General features: G+C 44.0%; 1 protein-coding gene across 3 annotated transcripts in view; it reads right to left on the bottom strand.

The window, feature by feature from the left end:
• Window positions 1-26,462, bottom strand: part of ZNF839 (zinc finger protein 839) — a 188,160-nt gene that overhangs the window by 148,680 nt on the left and 13,018 nt on the right. For 2 of the 3 annotated variants that reach the window (XM_085626338.1, XM_085626340.1), the window contains exon 2: window positions 10,480-11,334. In XM_085626338.1, the coding sequence (XP_085482464.1) occupies window positions 10,480-11,334 (855 nt within the window). The remainder of the gene's footprint in view (window positions 1-10,479; window positions 11,335-26,462) is intronic. The other variant, XM_085626339.1, reaches the window with a different exon arrangement.

Raw genomic sequence — 26,462 nt, 5'->3', positions numbered from 1 at the left:
GTTGAATCTCTCAACAAGCCCATTGCATTGAGGATGATAAGGGGTGGTGAACCTGTAGTTGACACCACACTCCTTCCACATTGCTTTGAGGTAACTACTCAAAGTTTGTACCTCGGTCAGATAAGACCTCCTTAGGGAAACCCACCCTGGAAAAGATTCCCAGGAGGGCCCTTGCCACCACAGGTGCTGTGATGGTCCTACGGGGAATAGCTTCTGGGTATCTGGTGGCATGATCCACTACCATCAGAATAAACCTGTGCCCAGATGCTGTTGGTGGGTCAAGGGGACCAACTATGTCAATCCCTACCCGTTCAAAGGGTGCTGCAGCCCCTGGTAGGCCTCTGAGGGACCCATGCCCTGGGTACCATCTACAAGGGGCTGATAGGGTGTCCTCAGTATCCAATTGGAAGGTACCTAGGGTACTCACATCAGTTTAGAGAAGAAGCAGATAGGCTGGGGTCCTGGATAGCAGGGCCACAGCCTGGCTAGTGTCATAAAACAGTCAAAACATCAGCGAAACGTTGGGGGCAACTATGCAGTCGATGCCACTCTCCTACAAGGTTCATGAATGTGAAAGGAACAGGACAGTGGGTAAGGCCGAAGGCTGGTGCACTACAGGGTGTTCGCTACTGTGAAGCCTGGTGTGGTCACCCGCTGAGTGACGGAGCGGCTTGCAGCAGTACACAAAGAGACTACTTCCTTCTTCCTATTCTTCTGGATACCTACTTATTCGGTCCAAGCTCGGTAAGAGAACTGGGCCTTGGTGAAGAGCTCCGACCCCCCTAACTCCTGGTTGTCCAAGGGGTGACTGTGGACGACCCCAGGCCCCTCTGGTGTGAAACCCTGGTGCCAGAGTGGAAACAAAGCGAACCCAGGTATGGTGGAGATTGGCCGACTTCTACGGGACCAGGACAACAGGGTGTTGGGGCGCCTTTGGGCACTGAGGACCGGCGTTGCATGCTGGCATGAGCCCCGGGCCTGACTAAAAACAATAAAGGAAAATCTGAAGAGAAGTAGGGTTTAGAGCACGTGCCCCCAACAACAGCATTGTCAGAGTGCCTTGTAGGATTCTCACACTTGAGAGTCCTGTGCGAACTGGAAATACAACTCCCCGGGGCCCGTGAGGAGAGGTTGAAACTGAGAGGCCTAGGATTGCTCCTCCTAAGTGCACATTTGAACCACCAGTGGGCAAGATGGGTAAACAAACCCGGGGGGCACACAGTCAACTACAAGAGATGCCGCTCAGACACCCCCAGAGGCAGAGGAAGGGGGGGGGAACGTTGGCCGCCTTCGCAGATACCAAGGCCACCCTACAACAAGATATTGGGGCAGAATCGATGCGCCTGGGACTTTTGGAGGCAGAACACCATAAGCTAGCGGACAGGTGAAGGGAGTGGTCAATGGCTGAACTACTGCTGGAACAGAAGGCAACAACCTCCATGATAGAGGAGCTCACAGCCAGGGTGGCGGTCCTAAAAAGACAGGCCGAGGACACAAAAGGATGCAGTCACCACAACAATATTAGGGTAGTTGGACTTCCGGAAGGAGCTGAGGGATCAGACATGGTAGCATTCCTTGCAAAATGGCTGCAAAAAAATAGTTCCAGACCGTCCCTCTCCGTTTTGTGCACTTGAAAGGGAACATCAGGCCCCAGCCCCCCCACCCTATGATGGCAAGAATTCTCCACTATAGAGATCGCAAAACCATAGACCAACAGGCCCGTTCACATGGTCCCTACACAACAGGCAATAGTACAGTGCTGCTGTTCCCAAATTTCATGGCCAAAGTACAGGCCCATCGAGCATCCTTTCTGGCAGCGAAGAAGGCCCTTTCGCGAGGCAGGAGTACAATACTCCCAGAAGTTTCTACCAAAACTCCGATTCATTCTAGATGGCACTCCTCACTTCTGTAATTCTCTTGAGGAAACGTGGCCCTGGTTAGAAGCCTACAGAGCGGATGCACCTTTGCCGAAACAGCAGACAGGCTCCCGCATAGCAAAATATCCCACCAGGAAAAGACAATGTTGTTCAAGGAGGAAGGCACAGTTACAGAAACCTACAGCCTCACAGACTGAGCAAGCTAGGAAAGCAGCACTGAAGCAAGACGGGGCAACAAACGATTAGTCAGAATCGAGGTATGCGCCTCGGACTCAAGGGAGTCCAATGGTGGGGAGACTCACTTGCCAAAAGTGACACCTCAATCGGCAGATATCATATGAGAACTGTTGATGACCCTACTAGAGTTCTGATGCGCTCCTGTACTTGAGCTGAAGGGGGATGGTTGGGAATATTGTATAGGCTTTTTGGTTGTCCCGCTGGGTGATGGGAGTACAGTGGAAACGCAGCGCCCCAGTGGACCACCGGGGCGACCCCGATTACCAGAGGAAGGCCGGGACGGGCACCATGTGCTTGATCCACTTTAAGACTCCCAGGCCCCCCGTCCCCCCCCCACAAGCTAAAGGCGGTGTTCTAATCATAATGTTTTGGTTTGTTTACAGGTTTGGGCAGCTAGCTGCTGTGCTACTGCCCTTGGGTAGGGGAGTTGATTTTTGGGAGTTAAGATTGCACATCCAGGGGTCCGACTATAATCCTGCTCAGACTATGGGGCCAGCCTGGGCAATGTTATGGGGAGCTGGGTGGGGGACGGCACACCTACCTCAATGACAGCTATGGGTACTCCCTTTAGGGAAATATAACAAATATTCTGGAATGTCAGGAGAATGGGATCCCATGCCAAAACCCCATAATATTCACAGTTATATCTGCTGTAGTGGAGTGCACATAGTGATGCTACAAGAGACATCTCACGGCGGAAAAGGGCATTCGCCTTTGGCGGAGATGGCAGCTAACTATTTGCAACCTCATACTCGGCATGTTTACTGGGAGCCCAGCTATGGGTAATGGCAGGACCCCAATTGAGGCGATGTATAAGCTTACCCACCCAGAGGAACGTTATGTAATGGTGAAGGGCAGATTATTGGGCAGAGAGGTGACACTGGGAGTATATATGCCCCAAACCAGGACCAGAGACAGTTCTTTTAGCAATTGTCCAGACTCCTGTCAGGAGAGGCGGCAAGTGACCTACTCTTGGGAGGGGACTTTAAAATGTGTGGCCGGCGTACACCTAGCTAGATCCACACCCCCCAACTGGACAGAGCTCTAGGAACTTAGACACTTGGAGACTGAAACATGGCCAACAAAGGGACTACTCCTACTTCTCACCTCTTTATTGCTTGCACACCTGGTTAGACAGGTTTCTCTGCTGACCCCAACTTAGCTTGGCTATGACTAATATGAAGTACTTGGTACGCACTTTATCAGACTACAGCCCTCTGTTTCGGAGTCTCTCCCCTGTACGTGAATGTGTGGCCATCCCGGTTTGGCGCCTAGACCCCACCCTTTTGGAAGAGACTTGTTTCAAAAACTCGTTGCAGACCACCCCCCCCCCCCCCCATCTCAGATTACTTCCAGACGAATCAGGGTACAGCGAGTACCTCCCTGATTGAATGGGATGCATTTAAATTGGTGGTGAGAGGCCAATGCATGGGACAGGCACTGGGCGTGCGGTGAAAACTCAGTTGGGAACTCAACATACTTGAGGCTCAGATACACTCACTAGACATTAGACTTTGGGAAAGGTGGCCCACAAACAGCTCTCGGAGGTCAAGAGTAAACATAACGCAGCCCTGGAAAGGCTGTGTCTGTGTCACACTCCCCTAATTACAGTGCGGGGAGCTCGATGCGAACACGGCAATGCGGACCGCAGAATTCGCCGTGTATCGGAGCTACGGTTCCCATGATCCTTTTCGGCACTGGGCGGGCGCATGCTGTATGACGCGCATTCCCGGAAGATAAAAAGCAGGGCGGAGGCGCTGGTGCAGTGCTTATTATTCTTTTGCAGTCGGACGCCGGAGCTGGTTTTTAGGTCGAGGACTACCGGTCTGCCGAAGGCAGAACCGGAAGTCGGAAGATTTAATGTTTTCTAGAGTGGCTCTTTAGCCCGCCTCTCTTTTTGCTTCTCCTCCATTGGCTGGCTTCCTAAACGGAGGCCAGCCATTGGAGGAGAGAGCCGTCCCTCCAAATAGGCTCCGTCTTTTTCAGATTCGGGGGCGTGTTCCTTGCGGTTCTTTCCACTTTTTAGCCACGCCCTTTTAGAACTGCAGGAACACGCCCCCGAATCCGAAAAAGTTTCGAAGCTTCGATCCGCCATTTTTTTACTGTCGTCTGCCCGTGACGATCTATCCGTTCGGCGCCGTGTTGTTGTGCTAGTGTCTGTCTCTGAGTGTATCTGACTGTACAAGCTTGACTTTCTGTTAGTCTCCGTGTATTCACTGGGTATTATAAGGTTTCGAGCAGTGACACGCTCTTGGAGACAACATTTGATCACAACAGTATATGGGTTTATTTCCGGTAAAATGTTTGACTTATAATTTATCCTACATTTTTGTTTTTTTAGAAGACACCCGACATTTGTTGGCTAGCCGTTTCAGTGGCGCCCGTGACTTTCCCAGGCCTCATTGTATTCCTCCCTCGTGTTCCTTTCCTATGCCCTCTTTTGCTGAGGTGTCTGCAGACATGCCGCGTAGCTCACACTGCGTGCCCGGCCGATAGTAACAGTAGTAATCCGGGGTGCAGGGCGTCGAGACACCCGTGCAGGCTCACTGCAGACATTCCTCAGAAGCATAAGTCTGGGCCTAAAGTGCATGATTCAATTACCACCAGCAGCATAGCGCCAACATCCGAACACACACCCGTGTGCAGCTGGTGTTAAAATGGCACCCCGAATGCCACAGACACTTTACGGTTCCCTCTCACCTGGGTCCCTCTTCAGTTTCTCTTCGTCGCTCCCTTCGCTGTTCTTCGACGGTCTCCTCGCGGCTGGGTTTGTAAATATAGTTTTATTTCACAGGAAGATCCGATGCTGCCAGCCGTCTTTAGTGTTGCGGTCACAAGGGCAGAGCGTGCGTGAAAACCCTTTTCACCAGTTGTGTCCGAAGAACAACGGGACAATCTTACTTTAGCTCGTAGTGTGTAATGTGCACGGGGAACGCTGACAAATGTCTTGATGTCACCAGGCTTCAATATGCAGACTTGTCTGTATTGCAAAGTTCCCTAAAGGTATTTTAAATACGCTATAATTATTCATCTCGTCCAAACTATGCATGAATTATGTATATAACTGCACTCCCTAGACATGTGTGAATGCGTCGATGATGTTGCCTTGAAACCGTACGTAGTGTGTATGCTGGATGTGGTTAGGGTGAAGGTTTGTATTGCATCGACCTTGTCTGGTCTGCTTAAAGTTACAAAGCCATTGGCAGACGTTTGCATCATCAAAAGTATGCCCGTTGGTAATGGAATGTGGACGTCACTTATGTTATAGAAGAATTATCAGATGTTACTGGACGTGCTGACAAGAACCCATATGTCACCAATCTTTGCTAGCAAAAGAAGGCACTTGATTAAGATCTGTTTGTAGTATGACATCATAACATTACAGAAAACATTATCCACCAAATCTCACTTATACATTAAACTCCTGTCATTTCCCGCTTCCTTAATCCCAATTTATGAACATTGCAATTGCAAAACCCCGCCATATGCTTCTACCTCTTTCTCTTATCTTCCATTGCAGCCTTTACCTTTCATTCCCTAGACTCCCTCACACTCCTGCAATCCCCCCCATGTGAAACCCCCCCAATTTTGCTCCAAAGCCACAAACTTACTCTTTCCCTTCCTTGAGCCTTCCCTCCCCGGGTGAATATGCCATTACCGTGTCTCCCTCCCCCCCCTCCTCCCCCAAATACCAAACTACTGTCACTTTAGTGCTACAACCTGTCTTCCAGTTTTACCGTGGCAACACGTTTATATTCTCTTAACTGGAAAGATCCTTCTGCTAAATACTGAAACCGCCTGCCTACTTGGTTATTGGAGCCTATGACTACCTGACTTCATAACATTGCAGTAAACATCATCAACGAAACCTCACTAATACATTACATTCCTGTAATTCCCCCTCCCTTAAACTCCAGACTTGGGAACATTACAATAATAAAACCCCACCATACGCTTCCACCTCTTTCCTTTCTTTTTCCATTCTGCCTTTTCCTTGCATTCCCCAATATCTCTCTCACGACCCAGCAAGCATCCCCAAGCCATCTACCCTAGTGTTGATCCAAAGCTATTGACATTGTAAATACCAATGACGTTTCTTTAAACGTTTTAAAAACAAAAACATAAACTAAAATAATGTCATGAGCAATGCCAATAGCTCTAACTTTAACAATGCCGAGACCATTGCATTGTAAATGCTTGTTTCTTTCATGAGGTGGATTCCTGTAGCTGAGTTCAACGCTGCGAGGGCGGTAAGGGTGACGTTGTCACCATTCATGAGAGGTAAAGTGGTTTCTGCATTATACGAGTCTTACAACTGTCTTCAGGAGATTCTATGAGTGATTATATCGGTTTCCTCTAACATCAAGTAATTATTACGTGACTTATGTGGCGATCCACAGTATTCATTTGGGCTGTGATTTAACAGTCAGTACACGATAGGCATGAGTGGAATGCCTATCAGAGTCTCTACGTTCAAAGGGCTTGCTAATCTCAGTCAAACTTTATGTGGTCCTTTGTTTCTTTTTCCTAGCAGGGGATAGTGGTGTGTGTGTGTGTGTGTGTCAAGTACTCAACCCCCGTGACGCAAGTTCATTCAACAATGTGGTGGGTAATGAGCAAGCATGTGTGTGTGGGTGTGTGAGTGTATGGAAGTTTATTCATGGTCCGTTTTCGCCACGGATTGAAGAGTGTTCTTTTTATGTTTAGAAAACCTTCGGGTGAGAAGGTATCAAACCAGGATATTCGTACAAAGAACTAGTTCTTTTTCTTTACAGGTAGCTATTGTCGTTAGTAAATAGTTGATTATCGTGGTGATAACATACATGAGTTTGTCCTATCTTCTAATTGTGGGTTTTTGTGTTGTAGGTCTCCCTCCCTGCTGTCCCCATCCTTTCCTTCCCTCGCTTAATCGTTCCTACCCTCTGCGCGGTTATAGCATTCAGAGAGTGGAGCGAATGAGAGGTGGACCCATTTGAGCAAAGTACCGATCCTGGGAGTTTGGAATAAAAACCTTGACAGTCTGCTAGATCTCTGCGCTTACAACAATTGCAACACAAGGAGGGGGGACGATCAGGAAAGCTATTGGCTTCACTAGTTAGGCCTGAGAGTAGGGGCACACCCATTTTTCCATTACTGAATAAAGATAGGGTCACACTGTAATTGCCTAAGGTTATTGATTTCACCTTCTGTGAGTACTACACCTCCTTATGTGGGAAGCCGAATGGACTACCATCAGAAACCACAGACTAGTACCTAGGATCATTTCAACTACGTTAGATCCTACTGTGCAGAAAACATTGGGGGAAGCGATATCTGCCCAAGAAATCCATGCCGCCATCAACGACCTGGCCAAGGAAAAAGCTCTGGACCCAGACGGACTCCCGCAGAGTTTTAATCTGCTTTTGTATCATTCCTTGCCCCTCCACCTGGAGAGGGTATACGCGGACTCGCTACATATTGGTTGACTGCCAGATTCCACTAGAGAGGCATTAGTAGTCCCCTTACCGAAAACCAAATCTGGGATGGCCAGTACATTAGAGTTTCTCTCACACTCCATGTTAAATATAGAATTCAAGGTACTTTGTAAAATACTAGCCATGAGACTGCTCCCACATATGCAGGGTCTGATCCATGCTGACCAAAATGGATTAATACCAGCTAGACCAACCTCAGAAGACTCCATCACATCTTATTTCACATAGCAGACTACCCAGATGTCATGGTAATGGTGCCAACTTGGAAAAAGCATTCAACTCCCTGAGATGGGATTTTTTAATGTCCGTAATGAAGAAGATAGGATTGGGAAATGGGTGGTCTAGATGAGTACAGCTGCTTTATACTACCCCTACAGCAAAGGTCAGGATGGGAGGCGTCGTCTCAGCCTCCTATGATGTCCACAGGGGGACCAGGCAGGGTTGCCCATTGCCTCCCTATTGTTTGCATTAGCTATTGAGCCATTAGCAGAACGTTTTAGGCAGGAAGGGACACAACACAGTCTGCTCCTCTGGGGAAGGGAACACATAAGTTCCCTATATGCAGATTACTTATTGCTATATCTGAGAGCTGGTACACAGGGGGGATAACCTATGCCCTGAACATACTGGAGTAATTTGTGACTCTGGCGGGACTCGGAGTTAATAAGCCCAAGATGCCTATTTTCCCCATAGCGCCATCTGTACATCAATCAGCAGCCCTCCCGAAAGGTGTTAACTGGGCTCCTGGCTCCGTCAAGTATATGGGTATACAAGTGTTTCATGAACCAACGAATCTTATGGAAGGCAACCTTGGCCCAGTGATGTGCTCCCTTGAAACATGCATATCATTTTGGCACTCCCTTAAACTACCAGTTAAAGCCAGAGTGACACTGTCCAAAATGGTCATGCTCCCACGGCTATTCTATTATTTGGTTTACCTCCCAGTTGTGGTCCCACAGGGGCGGTTTAGGGTTTGGACGAAATGCTAAGAGACCTGATATGGAGCGGGAGCAACATAGTTTCACTCGCAGTACTGTGGAGGGATCTGGAGATGGGTGATCTAGGTGACTCAGACTTTGAAGCATACTACCTGGCAGCTCAACTTCAATGGCTAGCACAATGGCTAGATTGGAGGGGCCTGGAGACAATAGGCACTAGTGGACTCACAAGGGTTGCTGCTCACAAAAGTTTTAAATCCTAAGATCAAGATACAGGCTCCTGAAGTTCTCTTGCAGGTAGAGCTGAAATGTTGGAATAGATGTCTCCAATACAAGGTATGGTTCCCCTTTATGCACCTGACCTTACCCTGGTGGGACTCCCACGAGGTGACGCCTCCACCCCTTCACAGCATGTCAACTGCAAGACTGGACAGCGGCAGATATATTACTGGTTCGTGACTGCTTTTAAGAAGGGAAGCTCCTCCCACTAGATGACTTCCTTACATTACACGATATGCCCCCTGGTCAGTTCCTAAATTATCATGCATTTATGGGGACCTTCGGTGCTCTGTGCGGGGGAGGCAGACGAGAACCTGATGCACATGCAGTACTGCAGACGATGGGCACATTGGGGGCAGCATGGCACCTGGTTAAATAGCTGTATAGGGCGCTCATGGAGATGGCCATACGGCCCCTACGACACCTACAAGAGAAATGGGGAGCCTTAGTGGGCAGGGAGCTCACTGAGGTGGAGTGGGGTAGAGTCATAAGCATCCCAAAGAAAATCTCTAGGAACACCAACTTTAAGTTCACACAATTCGTTTTTCTGCACATGCCCCATTTGAATATACGTATGGGGCTTTGGGACAACAGTTCCTGAGATGTGAAACACTGGATGTAAGATTTGCACATATGGTGTGGGATTGACCAGGCCTACGAGATTACTGGCACTGGATTGTAGAGGTGCTCAATGAGGTGCTAGCACATTCATTGCCCTGTACGGCAGAGGTCTGCCTTCTGGGATTGTTCCCCAGACCCAAATCTAAGAAAGTGGGCACTAAATTAGCACTGGTCCTAGCACGAAGGCATATCGCACTCCGTTGGCAGACAAAGACAGGACCTAGAGTGGTAGATTGGGAAAGAGATGTGGACGCCAGGACCATGGCAGAGGAAAAAGCATTAATGAAAGAAGACAATCAAGGAATGAGGTGACGACCAATTGCGGGCCTGTGGTTAGAGGTGGTGCAGGCATGGGATGGCAGGAGGGAAAGCAATAGGAAGAGGAAGAGCCCTTCTGGTAGCACCCAGTTAGTAGAGAGCACCAGACGTTCTTCAACAAATCCAGATGGGTGAGGTGGGAATCCCAGTCGAATTTAGAGAATCCACCCCCTCCCCCCCCCCCCCCCCCCCCCCACTGGATAATAGTCCTAGAGGCCCTCATATGTCAAGCAGTAGTAATTACCACATAGATGCAGGACTTAAAATATCCAACATAGCAGTTGGCCCCAGGATGCCATGTTTATTAAAATGTTTATTATTTTACAAGTTGCATAATGGTTTCTTATATTTTATTGGGATATCTGGTATGCATCAACAATCACAACCCCCGTAAGGAATACTGTGAGATAAAGGCACTGAGCAAAAATCCTAAGCTAAAACTATTGGGAATGTTTATTAATCCCATGGACTGTACCCTGGAAGTATGTGTGTATCTTAAGAACTGAATAACCCAATTGTTTTTTCTTTCTTATGACGCCTTAATGAACATGTACATGTTTTCGCATACAAATGCCAATAAGGAGATAATTGCCCCCCAACAAACTTGTTTTACTAAAAGCTGCACTAAAAACACATGTGCACACTGCATATGAATGCGATTTAATTGCTACTATTTACATTGCGTTTTTCATTCAAAGTTATGATTTTTACCCAACTGCTAAATGTATATAGTACCTGTTGACCACAGACGGAATCCATTTCTTCAGCATGCAGCGATGATACACTTTCAGGCTTTGCACATGTCACTCCATGGCTGAGAGATCCAGAAGCATAATGATTTCCAACAGAGTCAACCACAATTCGAGCATCATTTCCATTTACCATAGGAACAGCTTTTTGCTGAACACAGTCCACACTGCCATGCTCAGGGTTAAGTTTATAATGCCTTGCTAATCCTCCTTTTCCGATGTAACATTTTTCACAGCTATCACATTTAAATGTTTTCGGTTTTAGTATACAATTTGAAGAATTGAATAACGCATCCTTTTCCATTGCATCTCCTTCTTCTTCCACGCTTAACTCTGAATAATCATCAGAATCTGACGGATGGCCATCAGCTAAATCCCCAGTTTTGATAAATTTATAATCTTTAGCTTTGTGTTTTGGCGGGCGTGAAACGCGTCCTGATCGGGTTTTTACTTTTAGTGATTTTTTTAGCTTTTGTTTTTTTTCAAAGCTTCCACCAATGTGGTCATCATTAAAAGCTACATCTGCTGAGATGGTCGGTATCATATGAGGACTGGTCTTCTTTGCAAAAGGGGCAGGTCCAACATGGGGTAAATTCCTTTGTACGAGCAACTGAATAGAGGGATTTGATGGCAAACTCTGTAAAATGAACTGCTGCTCTCCATTGCCAGTTAACGGCTGTAGTTGAATAACCTGTGGGCCAAGATTTAACCCAGAGCTATTCGATGTTCGATTGAGTGGTTGAACCAGTTTCACAGTTTGAGGTTTGATTGCAGCAAGAGACGGCATTAGCTTTTCTTTCATTTTGAAAGGCTGTATTTGGATTTGAATTGATTCCAACTGCTTTCCAGAAACCATAAGGAAATAAAAACAGAAAATTAAGTTAAATTCTTCAAATCTACAAAGCTATTGTTAAACACAAAACAATTTTAGACAGTGTCAAAAACAGGTAATAACTGTGACTGGTTCATAAAGAAGAACATTTGCAGAAATGGAAATAAACTCCAGTAGATGGTCCAAAAATGATAAACCACAAAAGTCGGTTTCCTTGAAAGAATATTGTACTGGTGTTCTAACAAAGTGAAAACACTGGCACTGTAACTCTAATGCACCAGATGGGAATGCAGATTTTGCTCTTTATAAAAAGGGATGAACAGGTCATGTTGACTATGAAATACCAGAAATAATAATACATGTAAAAGATCTTCAAACTGATCCTGTGCCTACAGACATGTTTAGCAAATAAAGGAGGTAAAATAAATTAACACCAGCAGATTAACCCTAACCCCCTTGGCCTCTTGCATGTTTTAGTGTTTAAATTCTCATGATAATTATACAGAACATTATTCGACATTAGATTAAGTTTACATTTGGCATGCCTATGCAATGTATGGGTGTTGGGGTAAGAGCACAGTGGGTGTGTAAACACTGTGGATCGGCCCATGAGTGAATGCAAGAAGGTGGTAGGCGGCCTGGTGTGTGATGAAACTGTCAATACGTCTGCATGACAATGTTTTAAAATATATTTGCCACTGTAATTCCAGAGACTCCTATTACCTTTTGCGTAATGTACAATTTGACAGAAGTGTAGAATTAAAGCAAATTTTACTTCACTAAACTCTTTCCTGGTTTGGTCTTTTCACCACAGTATGACTGTGGAGATGTGCTTTCCATAACTCTGTTCGGGGTGTGTGTAAACTTTACCGAGTTGTGGCTTAAAGTTTGTCGCCTTTGTTCAGAGCTGTACCAGTTGCTACATGTACCCATTCCTGGACAATTATATACATGTGCGGAAGGCAGCTGGTGGCAGAAAGTGCTGCTATATGCCTTAACCGACAGTTAATTTTATATATTTCGGTTGTGCCGATTTATTATTTTTTTTATTTTTTATAAAGAGTTCTGCCTAAATGTGTTCTTCTATGGTGTAGTGTTTCTTGGTGGACAGTTCAGTCGTGAGCAAAATGATATATAGAATTACAATACATTGGTGGTGGTGGTAGCAGCAGGGGACGTGGTGTCTGTAATGTTCTGTCCAATGTGTACTGTTCGATATTGTCGGTAACTAATGCTTTGATATTTGCGAATTTCTTTCTGGGGAACCTTTTGTTTTCAATAATCGACAAACATAGTATATTTTTCCATAACTATTAGAGAAGGCTTACTAAGAGAGGCTTCCCCTTCTGGCCATTGTACTATAGTCTTATGCTTGGCCCACAAATCTCGAGGCGCAAAAGTTGAAAATAAAGCATCTAAATCTGTCCAAAGTACCATTGAAATAGTCACAATTCTTCCCACCTCTGTATACCGCTTCTCAGGCTCCTCTGAGCTTTGAGAATTATTTGTAACTGTTTAAATACCACTTCTTGACCAAGGTGCATGGGCATATGCTCCTCCTTTGCACTGTTCTCAATGTAAACCACTTTTCAACCATCGCTTCACATTCAGAATCACTCACATTTTTCTTTTCTATTTATTCTACGTAGGCTCAATCAGGAGTTTTTCAATTTTTATTTATACCTTGTCACATCTTCTATTCTTGCCCAATAATTCTCGCAAAGTTTTTACATCTTGTTTCTGTTATTAACTTTGTCGATTTCATTCTAAATGTTTCACAAATTCTCATTGTTCAAATCCACACTTAATTCTTTAGCCAACTGCTCAAGCCTCCTAAATGCATTTTGTACATGTTTCCTGCTTCTACATCCATGAATGCCTATTAATATTTATTAAGTGTTGAAATGTTGACACTGTAAATTACCGTTTCTACCACATTCTTTTATGTGCAGTTTTATCATAGCTGCTAGAAAGAAATTATTGAAGCCTTCACTAGTTCAGACGGTATTAGAATGGTATAGAAGGCATACAATTACTTCTTTGTCTTGGAGTTGGATACGATGGCAACTTTTGTTTTTAAGAAGCTTTTTATGTTTATAATTAATAAGTGTTTTTTTAAGTAATGTACTGTATTTTGATGACCTAGTATGCTTATATGAACCTGTGAATCTAAATGGACAAATACAATTTAAATTTGAAGGCGAGTATAAGTTAACTCCAAACAGAAGGGCACCAAAATGGGCAAAATAACCTCAGATGAGAGACAGTGGGTTCAGGAGACCCCAGGATCCTACATCATGAAGTAATCCAAAGCCACTTAAAATAGGAGAGAGGAAGAGAGATTGAGATTTTAACCTCTGGAGCTGAAGACTGCCACATGCGTGTAATGGCTTTTGATGTTTTTTATTAACTTAGTGGGAGCCTATAGATGCCTATCAGACAGGTGTCCTTGTACTTCGGTGTTCCTTGATGGTAAAGGGTCAAGGTGAAACCCCTATCCTCTTGCGGCACGTTGCAGTCAAATCCTGAGACTTACTTTGATAAATTACTGTAAAATGAGTTAAATGAAAGACCCAGGTGAATTCTTAGAAATAAAACAGCTCATACCACACCTCTACTTAACTGTACAGAATTAAACATGGAACTGAGTTCTCTGTCCCCACTTGTGCAAAAGGCAGAGGACAATTTTGGATTAACTATTCCTAACCCTATTTGCCTGATTATGAATAGCCTAAAGACTATCTCTTCCACATGCTAGACTGTACACATACACTGTTGCTGAGCAGCACCTTTATTTAAATTGTACTCTGTCTAGGCTCAGTGTGTGCACATAATCAAGCATGACATACAGCATATATGTAATCATTTTAGGATCATGGGTGCAATTGCTCATTAAGGTGCACCACCATATCGGTCTGAATCCCATATAATGTATTTGTATTACCAAATATCACGCACTGACCTAAAGACGGACGTTTTTAAGCCACGCATTTGTACAGCGGCTGAAGGACCAAAGCTTTGATGCAAAAATAAACACAATCAACTACTAAGAGAGAGCAAAATGCCCTACTTCACCCCTAAGAATTTTATAGCCAACTGGAAAGAGTACTGCAAAAAATAATTTTTCAATGCAATTGCTCCTTATCCTAACTTTTATCTGAAAAGACTTTCTGAACTGTAAGGGCACTGTCCTATATTTGTGTATGCTAGTTTAATTTGCAATGATACTGTAGCTGAATACAAACACGGTCAGTTTGTCTGTGCCACCACAAAATCCACAGTCTTTGGAAGCACAATTAACTATTGTTGTATACCAGGAGTGTCTTCATGTCTGGAGAAGGAAACAACAACCACTGACTTTTTTTTAATTTCAAGCGATTTTGTTTTTAAAGAAAAGTACAAACAGAACACAAAATTAATTGGATCAGTTTAAAAAGTGAAATAAGGAGACAGAAGAGGAAACAATAATATAATCATAAACCAGGAAGATTAAGACATAAAACATGTTATTCAATAATAAGTAATCCACGTATGAGGCTATGACAAGTAATGTGCAGAAATTAAGGAAATTGGGTCTGCGTATTATAACAGGAGTATCTTTCATACCGCTTTTATTGGCAGTGCTGTTATTATTGAATAATTAATGTTAGGTATATAGATGTTAGTGAATGGGTAAGAGTATCGAAGATAAACTGTATTTAGTTTAGAGGATGGATATCACAGTAAGTTACAGGATGGATTTACACAGGGTCATAACCGTAACAACCAATAACTCGTTTGATAGAGCATTCAATAAAAGATAAACAATTTCTAGTGACTGGGCAATGGAACTAGTAAATAGGCACATCTGTATACCTGGAAACAGTACAGAAATGTTGGGAGTTATAAACATGAACAATTGTTATTGAAGAGTATACGCAAGGGGGGTTCTTTCTCAGTACGAAGACATCCAGTTTCTTACAAAGTGGACAGTTATGTTTTTTAAGCATGATGGACTGCTGGAGAGCAGAACTTTCATAGCTGCGTAATACGCAAATCAATGCCCAAGTGTGGACAGAGAGCTTCCTAGAACATTTCCATTTAGAGAGAATTGCTATAACTCATGTTAATGGAAGTAGGTCTAATAAGTTATGGCTATATCGGTGAGGTTAGGCAAATTCAGAACAGCTTCAGCACCTAGGCAAATGGTGGGGAAGTGGTTCAATGTAATGTTAATTGCATTATCTCTTTCAATATAAAAACCGTATAGGAACTGGCAGAAGTTCAAAAGCTTATAAGATTGGGCACAAAGGGCAGCTGCCTTGGTGAGTGGTTTGACCTAGGTTAAACCTTCAGGAAAAAGTACCTTTTTAGCCTATCTTTTGGTACGGGCAATCAGAGAGCTACTATCAGAAAAAGCTGGTCCCCAAAGACAAATCTGTGAAATGTAGCACACATACATTTTAGTAAGTTGGCAAAGACTTTTTCTGCCTTGTTTAAAAAACAGAGCCGTTTGGCTTGCTAAGATTTGGCCCACAGGCCTGCTTCGCGGCTTAAGGCTCACCTATGTTTGCATCTGTTGGAAGTTAAGCTCTTTAATACTGCAAAGTCCACACTTTTGTTTTCTAACTTGGTTATAGTTAGGTTTAAGTTTCTTATTGTGTCGACATAGGTTTTAACATTATTCCTCTAAAAGCAGTTTTTATGGAACTCCAAATATTTGTGCGGAGCAGAGAGGACGATTTTCAGACAAACTTGTTTGATATATTTTTTTATTTGGTTTACATAGTCCTCTGTAGCAACTTCAAATTAAGTCTCCAGCACCTTTCCATCTGGTCTTTGTTGCCTAGGATAAAGAACATGGTGATACAGGAGTCATTGGATACCAAGATTGCTTGCCCAGTGGTGGAACACTGGAACAGCCAGTAGTAGGAGAGGAAATAATCAATCCTTAAGCATGCCTGGAAGGGAAAAAAGAAAAATACGAAGACTTTCTCATCTGGGTAAGTATGTTTCCATACAACCTCAAGCATATTTGTGTGTGATTTGCATTTACAGTTCATATGCTTCTCTGAATGGCTGTCCACAGGCAACTGAATTCACTTCCCACAATTATCTTGGTGTTCGACTCGAGTGAGTTAATTTTCTTGTATAGTATTATCCAAAAGGAGGGATAATATGGATTTGTATATTTAATTTAAAGGGGTAAAAGCAGTGAAGAAAGTAAAATTGTTGATGTAACTGACAGTTTTGATATTTTAGCCATGAGGGGGGCGGCCCTATTTTTTTATCTGCAGTGAAAACCTTCTGAAACGAGGTAGTTATTCAAAAAATCACTATGTTAACTTCAATTTTTGACTCCTGAAGAAAAGTGATCTCTCCCTTTATTAGGTCTCGGCTAGCGTAGGCTGCGCAGACATGCGCAGTCTCGCTGGCGAGATTTAATGTTTTCGGTTAGTTTTCTCTAGTGGGCTTTAAGCCCCGCCCCTCCTTTCCATTGGCTGGCGTCACCGTTTATGCTAAACGGTGGCCAGCCATTGGAAAAGAGCGTCTCTGACGTACACTTTTTCTCTTTTAGAGCCGTCCCAGTTGGACTGGCTGCCCCGACTTACTGCTGGCGTAAAAGGTTTTCTTATCTTTATGGGGCCAAACACATGGCCCCATAAAGATAAGAAACCAGTCATGCGAGTCAGTCCAACTGGGACGGCTCTAAAAGAGAAAAAAAAAAGCGGGAGGCGTTGTTGGCGTTGCTTGTATTCCCTCGTGTTCAGCATTGAACCTCGACTCTTCTACCATGAAGCAATACCGCGAAAGAGTCATGCGGGAGGAACAACGCGCCGATAGGTGTGCGCCTTCATCGGACGCTGTGCGCACAGCACTAATGGGAAACCGCTAAAAATGGCATTGAAGCGCGAGGGACACAAGGCGAAAAGACGCCTACAATACTGTTATAAGGCGTTTGACAAGTGTTCAATGAAACTAAGAAAGGACTAAGACGTCAAATTGATCCCTAAATTATAGTAATCTGAAAACAGAAGTAGGGCAAGGATACCCGTTAGTGGAAACACGGTGCTTTACTTATAGCGTTATTTGAACGGGCGGCTGTCCTTCTTGTGTTTTCTAATTAGTCTGCTTTTTGTTTCCATGATGTGCCCCGGGACGCGTAGCAGATCCATTAGAAACAGTTTCAACACACATCGAAACGCTCATGCTTCGCTAGTAAAAGCGGATAGAACTGAAAACAAAAACGTTTACTAAGGTGCCAGAGACGGAAGGAAATATATGCTTGCAAAGCCGTAGGATCCCTATTCTTTTAAGTTTTTCAGACCGGTGCCTGTGTAGAATCTGCTGTTCAATGCCTCGTTTACATGCATCACAAAGTAGTGATCCACTAAGGGACTACGGCGGGAAAGTGCGAAGCTTGGACTAACTTGGGTTATCGTCAGGCGAGGAACGGAGACCCTTTACAATTCCTTTTGTACATCATGTACCAACTGTAGCACACGTTTGGGTTCAGCGGGTGAGTCGGTTTACTTAAATGGTATGTCGTTATAGGTAAACAGTTGTATACGGAAAGGTGTTCTTCCTTTCTTTGAAATCTTGTTATGTTTAGGGTGCGGGAGTGTCGGATTCAGGCACTAAATAAATGGACTGTGTTTTCATTTTATTTTTTTAAATATGCTGATCTTTTTAAAGAGCAACATGGAGACAGCCTGCTGTCTGCCCCTTTCAAAATTTGACCCGCCCCCAACTGTTTATGTTCGGGATCTTACGATCAAACGCCTGGAGTATGTTTGTTTTCCCCAAGATTGGTTTCACGGACAAGTGTACGGCTTCCTACTTTTGAAGGTGCTGTTGACTAAAGGCACTAGAGAACAATCAAAAGCTTTTTACGCTTGCTTGTATTACTGTTATTCAATATTTCATGTACTTCATATGCATATGTATGCATATATATGTATACATTTCTAAATATGTATGTTTATATGTGTATATATACATACATCTAGGAACATAAATATATACATCCGCATATTTATATTAATACAAATATTAATGCAGCCATAAATATACATAGAAACATGCATATTAAGGACATGAAAGTATGAAAAACACTAATAAAAAGCAACACTAAAAAAACAAAATAAATGAAAAGAGCATTGCTTAGACTTTAATAAAGATGAGACCTGTTGCATTTTTAATGCTTGTTCTTTTAGTAGTAAACCAACACTTTCTTTTAACAGGGTGATTCAACGGTTTCTTGTTGTGGGATAACATTTTAATCTGGCTCAATTAAAGAAAGTGTAGTTTGTGACTCAAAGACCCTATAGAGATGGAGTCTTATGTTGGAACTGCCAGCTTGAAATGTAAACTTGTGTAGCCAACAACATATTAATGACCCATGTTCAGGGGTGTGGAATTCCCATAGCCAGACGCCCAAGACATATTGTTTGGGGTTAAGGACAACAAGTTCTCAATTTTATTTTGTTCTTCGGGCAAGTAGGCGCACCCACTGGAAGCACAAATCCTTTGGCTGCCAGATTACAGTACCACATTATAGATCATGGAAGGACACTGTCTGCAGTGTAATATTTGTGTCCATATGTAAATGCTATTCAAACTTGTATTTATGGTTCATTAATACAAAGCCTTTATGAAGTTTAACAATATGAGGCTACATATAATGCTTCTAGGATGCTCTCGGCTTAGATGCAAATATATGCAAAAGCTTGAAAGCAAGATTGATGATTCTTGGCTTTTAAAATAAAATGTTCAGTAAAAAAATGCAACTGGAAAAAAGCGTTTTGCTAAACTACTATGAAACATTAGGTACCATTTCTTTGAAGCATCATTTAGTAAAATGGGTTGATGCATGCTAATATTTCCAAAAATATACATAATGGCAAATCCATGTAACCCGTTTCAACAAAAGGATAGGAAGCATGAAAATAAACAAGCATTGGCATAGCCAATGGTTATGACGCTGGTCAGCTTTTTGGTTTTGTCAATGCCAGTCTTTGTTTTTTACATGATTTGTGTAAAACGTTACTGTTGTGTAAGCAGCCAGGCGCTCATTATTATATTAAACATTGGCAAAAGCAGAAATACTTTTAATCTCCAAAACCACACATTGCCACAGTAGTTTCCAGCACTGAACAAAACTACTTAGTGTGCCGATATGCACCTTGTGAAAGAGCAAAATGCTGTCACTCACAGAGAAGCCAGCCGATAGATGGAGAGAGGAATATTTTTAATACAAATAAAAGGTCTTGGTTAACACTAGACCTAAATAGGGGCCCAATTCTTACTTGTAGCAACCTGTTCCATGGACAAGTAGATATTTTAATAAATTCCACACCCCTGACAGTGCTGATCTGCAGAGATGCTTTGTTAATCCATTAAAAAGATGTTCATTCACACAAATTAATTTGACTAACTGAATTGCAAGAAAAAAGAAAAATCCTAACAAGCAAATTAAAGTATCGAACAATACCTCAGGACCATTTCTCCCAACCACATTTTTACATCGTAAGATGACTATGGGAACTTAAGACCTGCTCCAGGCATTCCAAACTCTAATCTACAATAAATCGCCAAAAACCTACTTGAAAGAATCAGACAGATATTGAAGTGAGAAGTACCTACTGTTTGAAATTACTCCGTTTTAAAGACATTTTAAGTATAACATATTTAACTCGGGAGAAAACCTGACCACAGTTATATCAAAAGACTGTGCAAAACTCCAAACATCCTTAAAACGTGTTACAATTATGTCAAATGAGACACAGATGTGACTCCATAACCAGCAATAGATATTAACTGAGTTTTTGATGCAGTCGAATTGTTTTAGTGAAAAGCTTCATTTTGTCTAGCAAAGACGGTTGATCTGATTAGGAGTGTGAAAGAGTAAGCCTGAAATATTTAAGACCCAGAGAAAAACATAACAATCCTTACACAGAGTACTGCCCTAATTTCACACTAAGCAACATTATGGCTCATTGGACAAGACTAGACTTTGCTAAGCATTTGTATGCAACCATCATTTTGTCCCAAAGAAAGATCGGTCTGTATCTTAAAAAGTTGGTTGATTCAATAATACACTTTACTAAAGACTGACTGCAAAATCTAAGAGTCTGGTAAATTCATTACAGATCTTAAAACATGCAATGGCTCTACATCAGCAGGCCAGTGAACTGAAAGATTCAGCACTGCATACCAATTACAAATCAAGTTATTTTGTAGAGTAACCCAGTTCTTTCTGAAAATCTACAGTCAGTGAAAAGCATTAAACATACAACAAGCAATGCACGACAGTAAACAGATCAAACAGGTTATGAAGCACTCCAAGTGTAGCAATTAAATTTTCATACTTGATTCAGAGATATTGTTTATGAACGTCTCACGCGCCTCGGAATCAATGAATATGTGCGTTTTACCCTTGTGAAACACGTTGGGGCAGGAAGGTGTTAAAATAAAAACGAGCATTTGCAATGCAATAAGTCTCGCATTTGCAAAATCTTTAGCTATTGGCATTGTAAACGACAATGCTATCTATTTATGTGTTTTGAACATCTGCAAGCAACGACTAAAAGCAAATAAAAGGCATTGTCATTTATAATGCCAATAGGTCAAAGTTTCGAAAATTCGAGACCTATTCCATTGAAAATGCTTGAGTACAAAGACAAGAACAGCAAAATCCCAGTTGGACGCCACACTATGCTAAACACAGATTTTTAGCGTACCCGTTTATAAGCCACGCCCTTAATTACATTGGCCATGCCCCTTTGAGAAACCCCCCAGTTATTTCATCCCACCTAAAGCCCTGGTTAGATGTGTAGAAATGGTGAAGATAAACTCTGAGCAGAATCATAACTTGAAAATGGAGCGATTAGAGGTATTGGAAGTGTGGGAAGCCAACATTCTGCAGTTGGGGGAAAAGATGTGTGCAGATGTTGAAGGGAATGATATACTGGAGCGCAGTAAGGACTGAAACATAGGCTGCTGCTCTACGCTATGGTGCTGGGTGAGGCAGAGGCTCGGGACTCCGAGGAGCTGCTGCTTTTACACCTACACTGCCCCCACCCTCAGCTTTGGCAGAGCACCAGCCGTGAGGTCAGGAACGAGGTGCGCAGACACCTACAGGCTATAGCGAAAAGGCAGTAAGACATGGGTTGGACAGGTTTGGTGTGGTTGACGAGTAATAAAAGCGTACGCCTGTAAATATATTAAGCACGGCGCATGTGTTGTTAATCTAAAAGCAGGCGCTGTGCTGAAAGTTAAAGGAAGCGAATGCAAAGGCTATGATGCAGCAGATGTAAGAGAATGCATAGGATGGGATGCAGCGGGTGTAAGAGGAAGAGAATGCATAGGATGTGATGCAGCAGATGTAAGAGGAAGAGAATGCATAGGATGTGATGCAGAAGGTGTAAGAGGAAGAGAATGCTAATAATGTGATGCAGCAGTTGTAAGAGGAAGAGAATGTATAGGATGTAATGCAGTGGGTATAAAAGGAAGAGTGCATAGGATGTGATACAGCGGGTGTAAGAGAAACTAGATCCTGTAATGTGAAGCAGGCAGTGTGCCTAGGATGTGAAGCAGTGGGAGGGATGAAGACTGAAATTCTAGGTAGCCTTGTGGCACTAGTATGAGGACTGACGACCTAGGATGTGATGCACCAGTGTGTCAGGGGGAATGGATCATGTAATGCGTAGCAGCAGTGCAAGGGGGACAGAATGCCGAGCATGTGACACACTCATGTGTCAAGGGGACTGAATCGTGTGATTGCGAGGCTTCCGGTACAAGGGGGACTGAATGCCTAGAATGTGATGGAGGTGGATTAGGAACTGCATTCAGTAGTCTAAAATTGGCCCCCGCGGTGAGGCGGATTGGGGCGCGAGCTCCAGGGTCCCCCCTCCTGCACTGTGCACCGGCGGCAGGCCCCTGGCCTGAGAGATCATCACTGGGTCCCGAGCTTGGTGGGCCCCTCTGTGTACTTTGCAGAAGGGAGGGGGCTCAAGTTTCATTACTCCACTGACTGGATTATATGATGCAGCCAGTGTAAGTGGGACTGAAAGCATAAGACGGTAATGCCGACGATGCAAAGATGGAGATGTAGGGAAGGGGGACTGGATCGTACGATGCAAAGCAGCAGGTGGGAGGGTGACTGGATCCTATGATGTGATGCACAAGGTGTAAGGGGGGGGGCTGGATCCTATGATGCGAAGGAGCAGGTGTAAGGGGGGCGAATCCTATGATGTAATGCATGAGGTGTCAGGCGGACTGGATCCTATGAGGCGAAGGAGCAAGTTAAAGGGGGACTGGCTCCTTTGATGCGAAGGAGCAGGTGGCAGGGTGACTTGAACTGATATTGCGAAGGCTGAATGAATAACTGAGATGCAAAGAGGTGGATGTAATGGCGACTGAACACCTAGATGCAAATCGATCGGTGGAAGGGGACTTGATGTGTAGGATGCAAACGGAGAAGGTTAAAAAAGGACCGCTGGGATTGGCCAACTCTGCGGCTGCTGAGTTTTCCTCCTAATTATACATTTGCCATATTTGCCTCACAGTCCATCATCAGCTGGATAATCTACTGAAATTAACAACAACAAAAAATCCTAGCTCAAATGTTTCAAAAGTTACTAAAAACGCGGTGCCACGTACTGCTGTACAGTGGAAAACCTTGCTGCGCATTGCTGTATTTTGATGTCAAACAGGCATTGATAAGGTGAAACTTTTGTCCAGATACTATTAGCCTGTAAAATGAAAACATTAGGAGGCAATACTTTCACAAAATGGGTCACAATATGCCACATAATTTGCCTGTTGTTGCCACATTATTTCTTCAAACCTACTGCATAGTCTGGTCCTTCCCTGCGGCATAATACCAGGACCCTTGGATGTGAAGAGCAAGAGACATGATGACTGCTAAAGCGGCATAAAGAGGGGAAGGGTGCAAGTGGGCAAGTGTACGGGGGATGTACTGAGTGTAAGGAGGAGGTTTGAATGACTTAAAAGTGTTGGCAAATGACCAGAAAGTATTTGGCAAAGAAGACTACTCCGGGCAACACGAAGCGTGAGCTGGAAAAACAGGTTTGGTTTTTCACATGCAAAGTGCGAGTGCTGAAACCAAGCTTTAAATAGCTCTGTTCCATGTCTGAGTGCACATGAGGGCGAGAAGCTGCAGGTCACGTCGCACCGAGTCCTTTCCTCAAGAGCATGCACCTCACACACACACACACCAGTATCCCCCTTGAAACACTCCCGGAGACAGGACTGCTGTGGGGTGAAACCATGAATTCAGCGGGCGTACCCTGAGGAACAGTGGGACAGAGTGCGCCCGGCTGCCACCTGACACTCTGTGTTATGATGGGAATGCCTCAATGTAAAATAACTGCTTCTGCTTGGAACCCAGCATGGAAGGAGCCCTCCGACCCCTACCTACAATCTATGAAATATCATAAATGTCTGCATTTGTAGATTCGGAAACGCTGGTTGTACATATACAATCACGTGCTCTGAAAAGTATAAAGTGGTGTTTACGTTATAGGATCCTATAAGTAAATGCTTTCTAAAGCTCAGTGAGTCGAGAACGTTTGTTGGAAAACTTTCTGTGTTTCGCTCAAAACTCAGAAGAACAAGAAGCGCCAGCAACAAAAAGGAGACGGAGAGGGCGGAGCAAGTGAGTGGCCAGGACGTGAGGGCGAGGAGAGAGGCGCGCGCGTGCTTGGGAGAACAGTCTGCTCATTTTCAAGAACTGCAATTGTGCTTGTGGCGCGCCGCTGCACGCTCCCGCAATGTGGATGCCACCACAAGCAAGAGTGTGTGCTTGTAAGCGACGGTTAAAAGTCCTCCTATGCAGCGCATGCGCGCTGCATAGGCGAGACCTAAAAAACTAACGAATGGGAAATTCATGTCCAGGTTTCTTGCCATGGTTCAAACACCCTCTGTCTCTGGAGCAGTCTTTATAGATTCTAATTTTGTTGCATTCATTACAGATATGATAGGTCTTCATGTGGGTGAGAATCATTTCAGTGTGCTGAAGTTAGAGCGTTTGAAAAGTAAGAACTCTTTGTGTTGGGATTTTATGTGAAAGTACTCTATGAACTCTTTCAATGGTCTCTCAAAGATTACACCCAAAGTCTGCAGCATCCAGTTTTAAGAATTCTATGCAGTTGTTTGCGTTGGTTTCTACTGCTTTAGGAAGGCCAAGTATTCTTGGATTCCCTCTCAGATGATTTCAAGTTCAGAGATTTCTCCCTGTAATTTAGAAATGTTATCTAGTCATTCCACTGTCTTAGTCAGCGTGGGAATGGCGGAGTGCAGCCAGTACCCTGAACTACAGGGGGGGCTCTTTCTCCAAATCCTCCAAGATATCCTTATGTTTACTGAGCGTGTTGCATTTGAAGTACTGGTTTACTGCTAGTTAATATTCGGCATGTAGCTCTGGAAGGGTATGAATTGTCCCCTCCTCCAGACATCCCCCACCTTTGTAATACCCAGCACATCCCACTTTTGTGTCCCTCAATCAGCCTAAGCTCCTTTAGAGCCTATGTCTCCCACAGTGGATTTGCCAATGTACTCTTACCTGGCAGCTCATGGCCATTCCGCCCTCCTGCACACATCCACTACTATGGCACCTGTGGTAGGAGCCTGCCTATCCTCCCCCTGCCATTTAACTGGCGTAAATAGCCATTTGGGTCTAGTGCCCTTCTATCTGCCATCAGGGCCGGTTTACTCTGGTCAAAATAGACCCTGTCATTTACAACTATCATATGGGCAGCCCAGTACTAGCTTTAAATTAGGCAAGGAGATGCCCCCATGTCAGGATTTCCTCGTCAGTGTCATCATAGTGATTCACTGGGCCCCACAATCCCATAACACCCTGGTGACCTCATCGACCTGGCAGAAAAAATTGTCTGACTCTGCATAGGGAGTGTTTTGTAGAATATATAAAAATCTGGACAGGTAGATAATTTTATATAATGCTACCCTCCCCATGAGTGACAAGACAGCGGGAGGCGGTGCCAGTGACCCATGTCTCGCCTGTAAGCCTCAAGGATTCTGTCTAGGTCTTCTCTGAAGAACAGCTCACGCTCAATCATAACATATATCCCCAAGTATTTAAAGGTGGTTGGCTCCCACTGTACGAGGGAAGGGCCCTGGAGAGGGACACTAGGCCATCAGGGGATAGGCGACAGATTTATCCCAGTTCACCCATAATCATGCATGCCTCCCAAAAATACTCCAGATCGCCAGTATTCGCAGTAGGGCCCTATCAGGGTCTGCCAGGAAGAGAGTAACTGGGGCTCTTTGGCTGGAGGTCTTTTTTCTCTTTCCTTGGCCTGGTGTTTGCCAAAATTCAGGTCACTGCCCTAATGATGGAAGTTCGCGATGGGGGTACATTGGGTAACTCAGTGAATTAAAATGGACAACGGCCACTCCCTTAGCAATCTTAATTCCTGGTGAGTAACTGTGTCAAGATTAAAAAGAAGACTGAACCAGAACAAGCACAGTAATGAGCCCATGGGCATGTTTAGTCAACATGTTTTATGCCCAAAAGTGACAGAAAAGTCTAGGCATTTTGTCAGGACGTTAAATCGACCCTAAACTACTCAGATTAAATTCCAGTAAATTTCAAAAGAAGAAAAGTGTTAGAGTGCCCCTTGACCAACTTGGTCCACCGGATTCAAGCTAGCCTGGCTGATGAAGCGTAATACCCAGAAACCGGTCCCAGGATGCTTGTTTCCGGTCCAGGGAGGACCTGGCTTGGCAGTTCGGTCTGGACTGTTCCCATGAGGCACAGAGTCAAGACTGATTTGCATATGACTGGGTCTAAAAGGGTGGAATGGTGAGCAAAAGAACGATGGATTTAACTTAGATCTCTTGACTGGGGGTGAATGTATAATTTATTCAGCATTCCGTCCATCAATGCGTAGCAGTGTGAGGAGTGGGGGGCCTTGGAGGGGGTGTGGCTTCATGCCGACAACTACCTAAGAGGCACTCAGCCCTTTCACCAAGCCCCCACGCCACTCCTAAAACAATAAAAACAAAGTGTCATTGAGGCGGTCGCCGATGTCCTGGTGTGTTTTCAAACCTCTTAATTGGAACATCGGCTGGTTACTACTGCTGAAAACGAGCTGAAAATCCACGGTTTA

The sequence above is a fragment of the Triturus cristatus genome, chromosome 9 (assembly GCF_964204655.1).
Source record: "Triturus cristatus chromosome 9, aTriCri1.1, whole genome shotgun sequence".
NCBI lineage: Eukaryota > Metazoa > Chordata > Amphibia > Caudata > Salamandridae > Triturus > Triturus cristatus.
The sequence above is the reverse complement of the archived record's forward strand: the minus strand, read 5'-3'. Positions and strand labels throughout refer to the sequence as shown.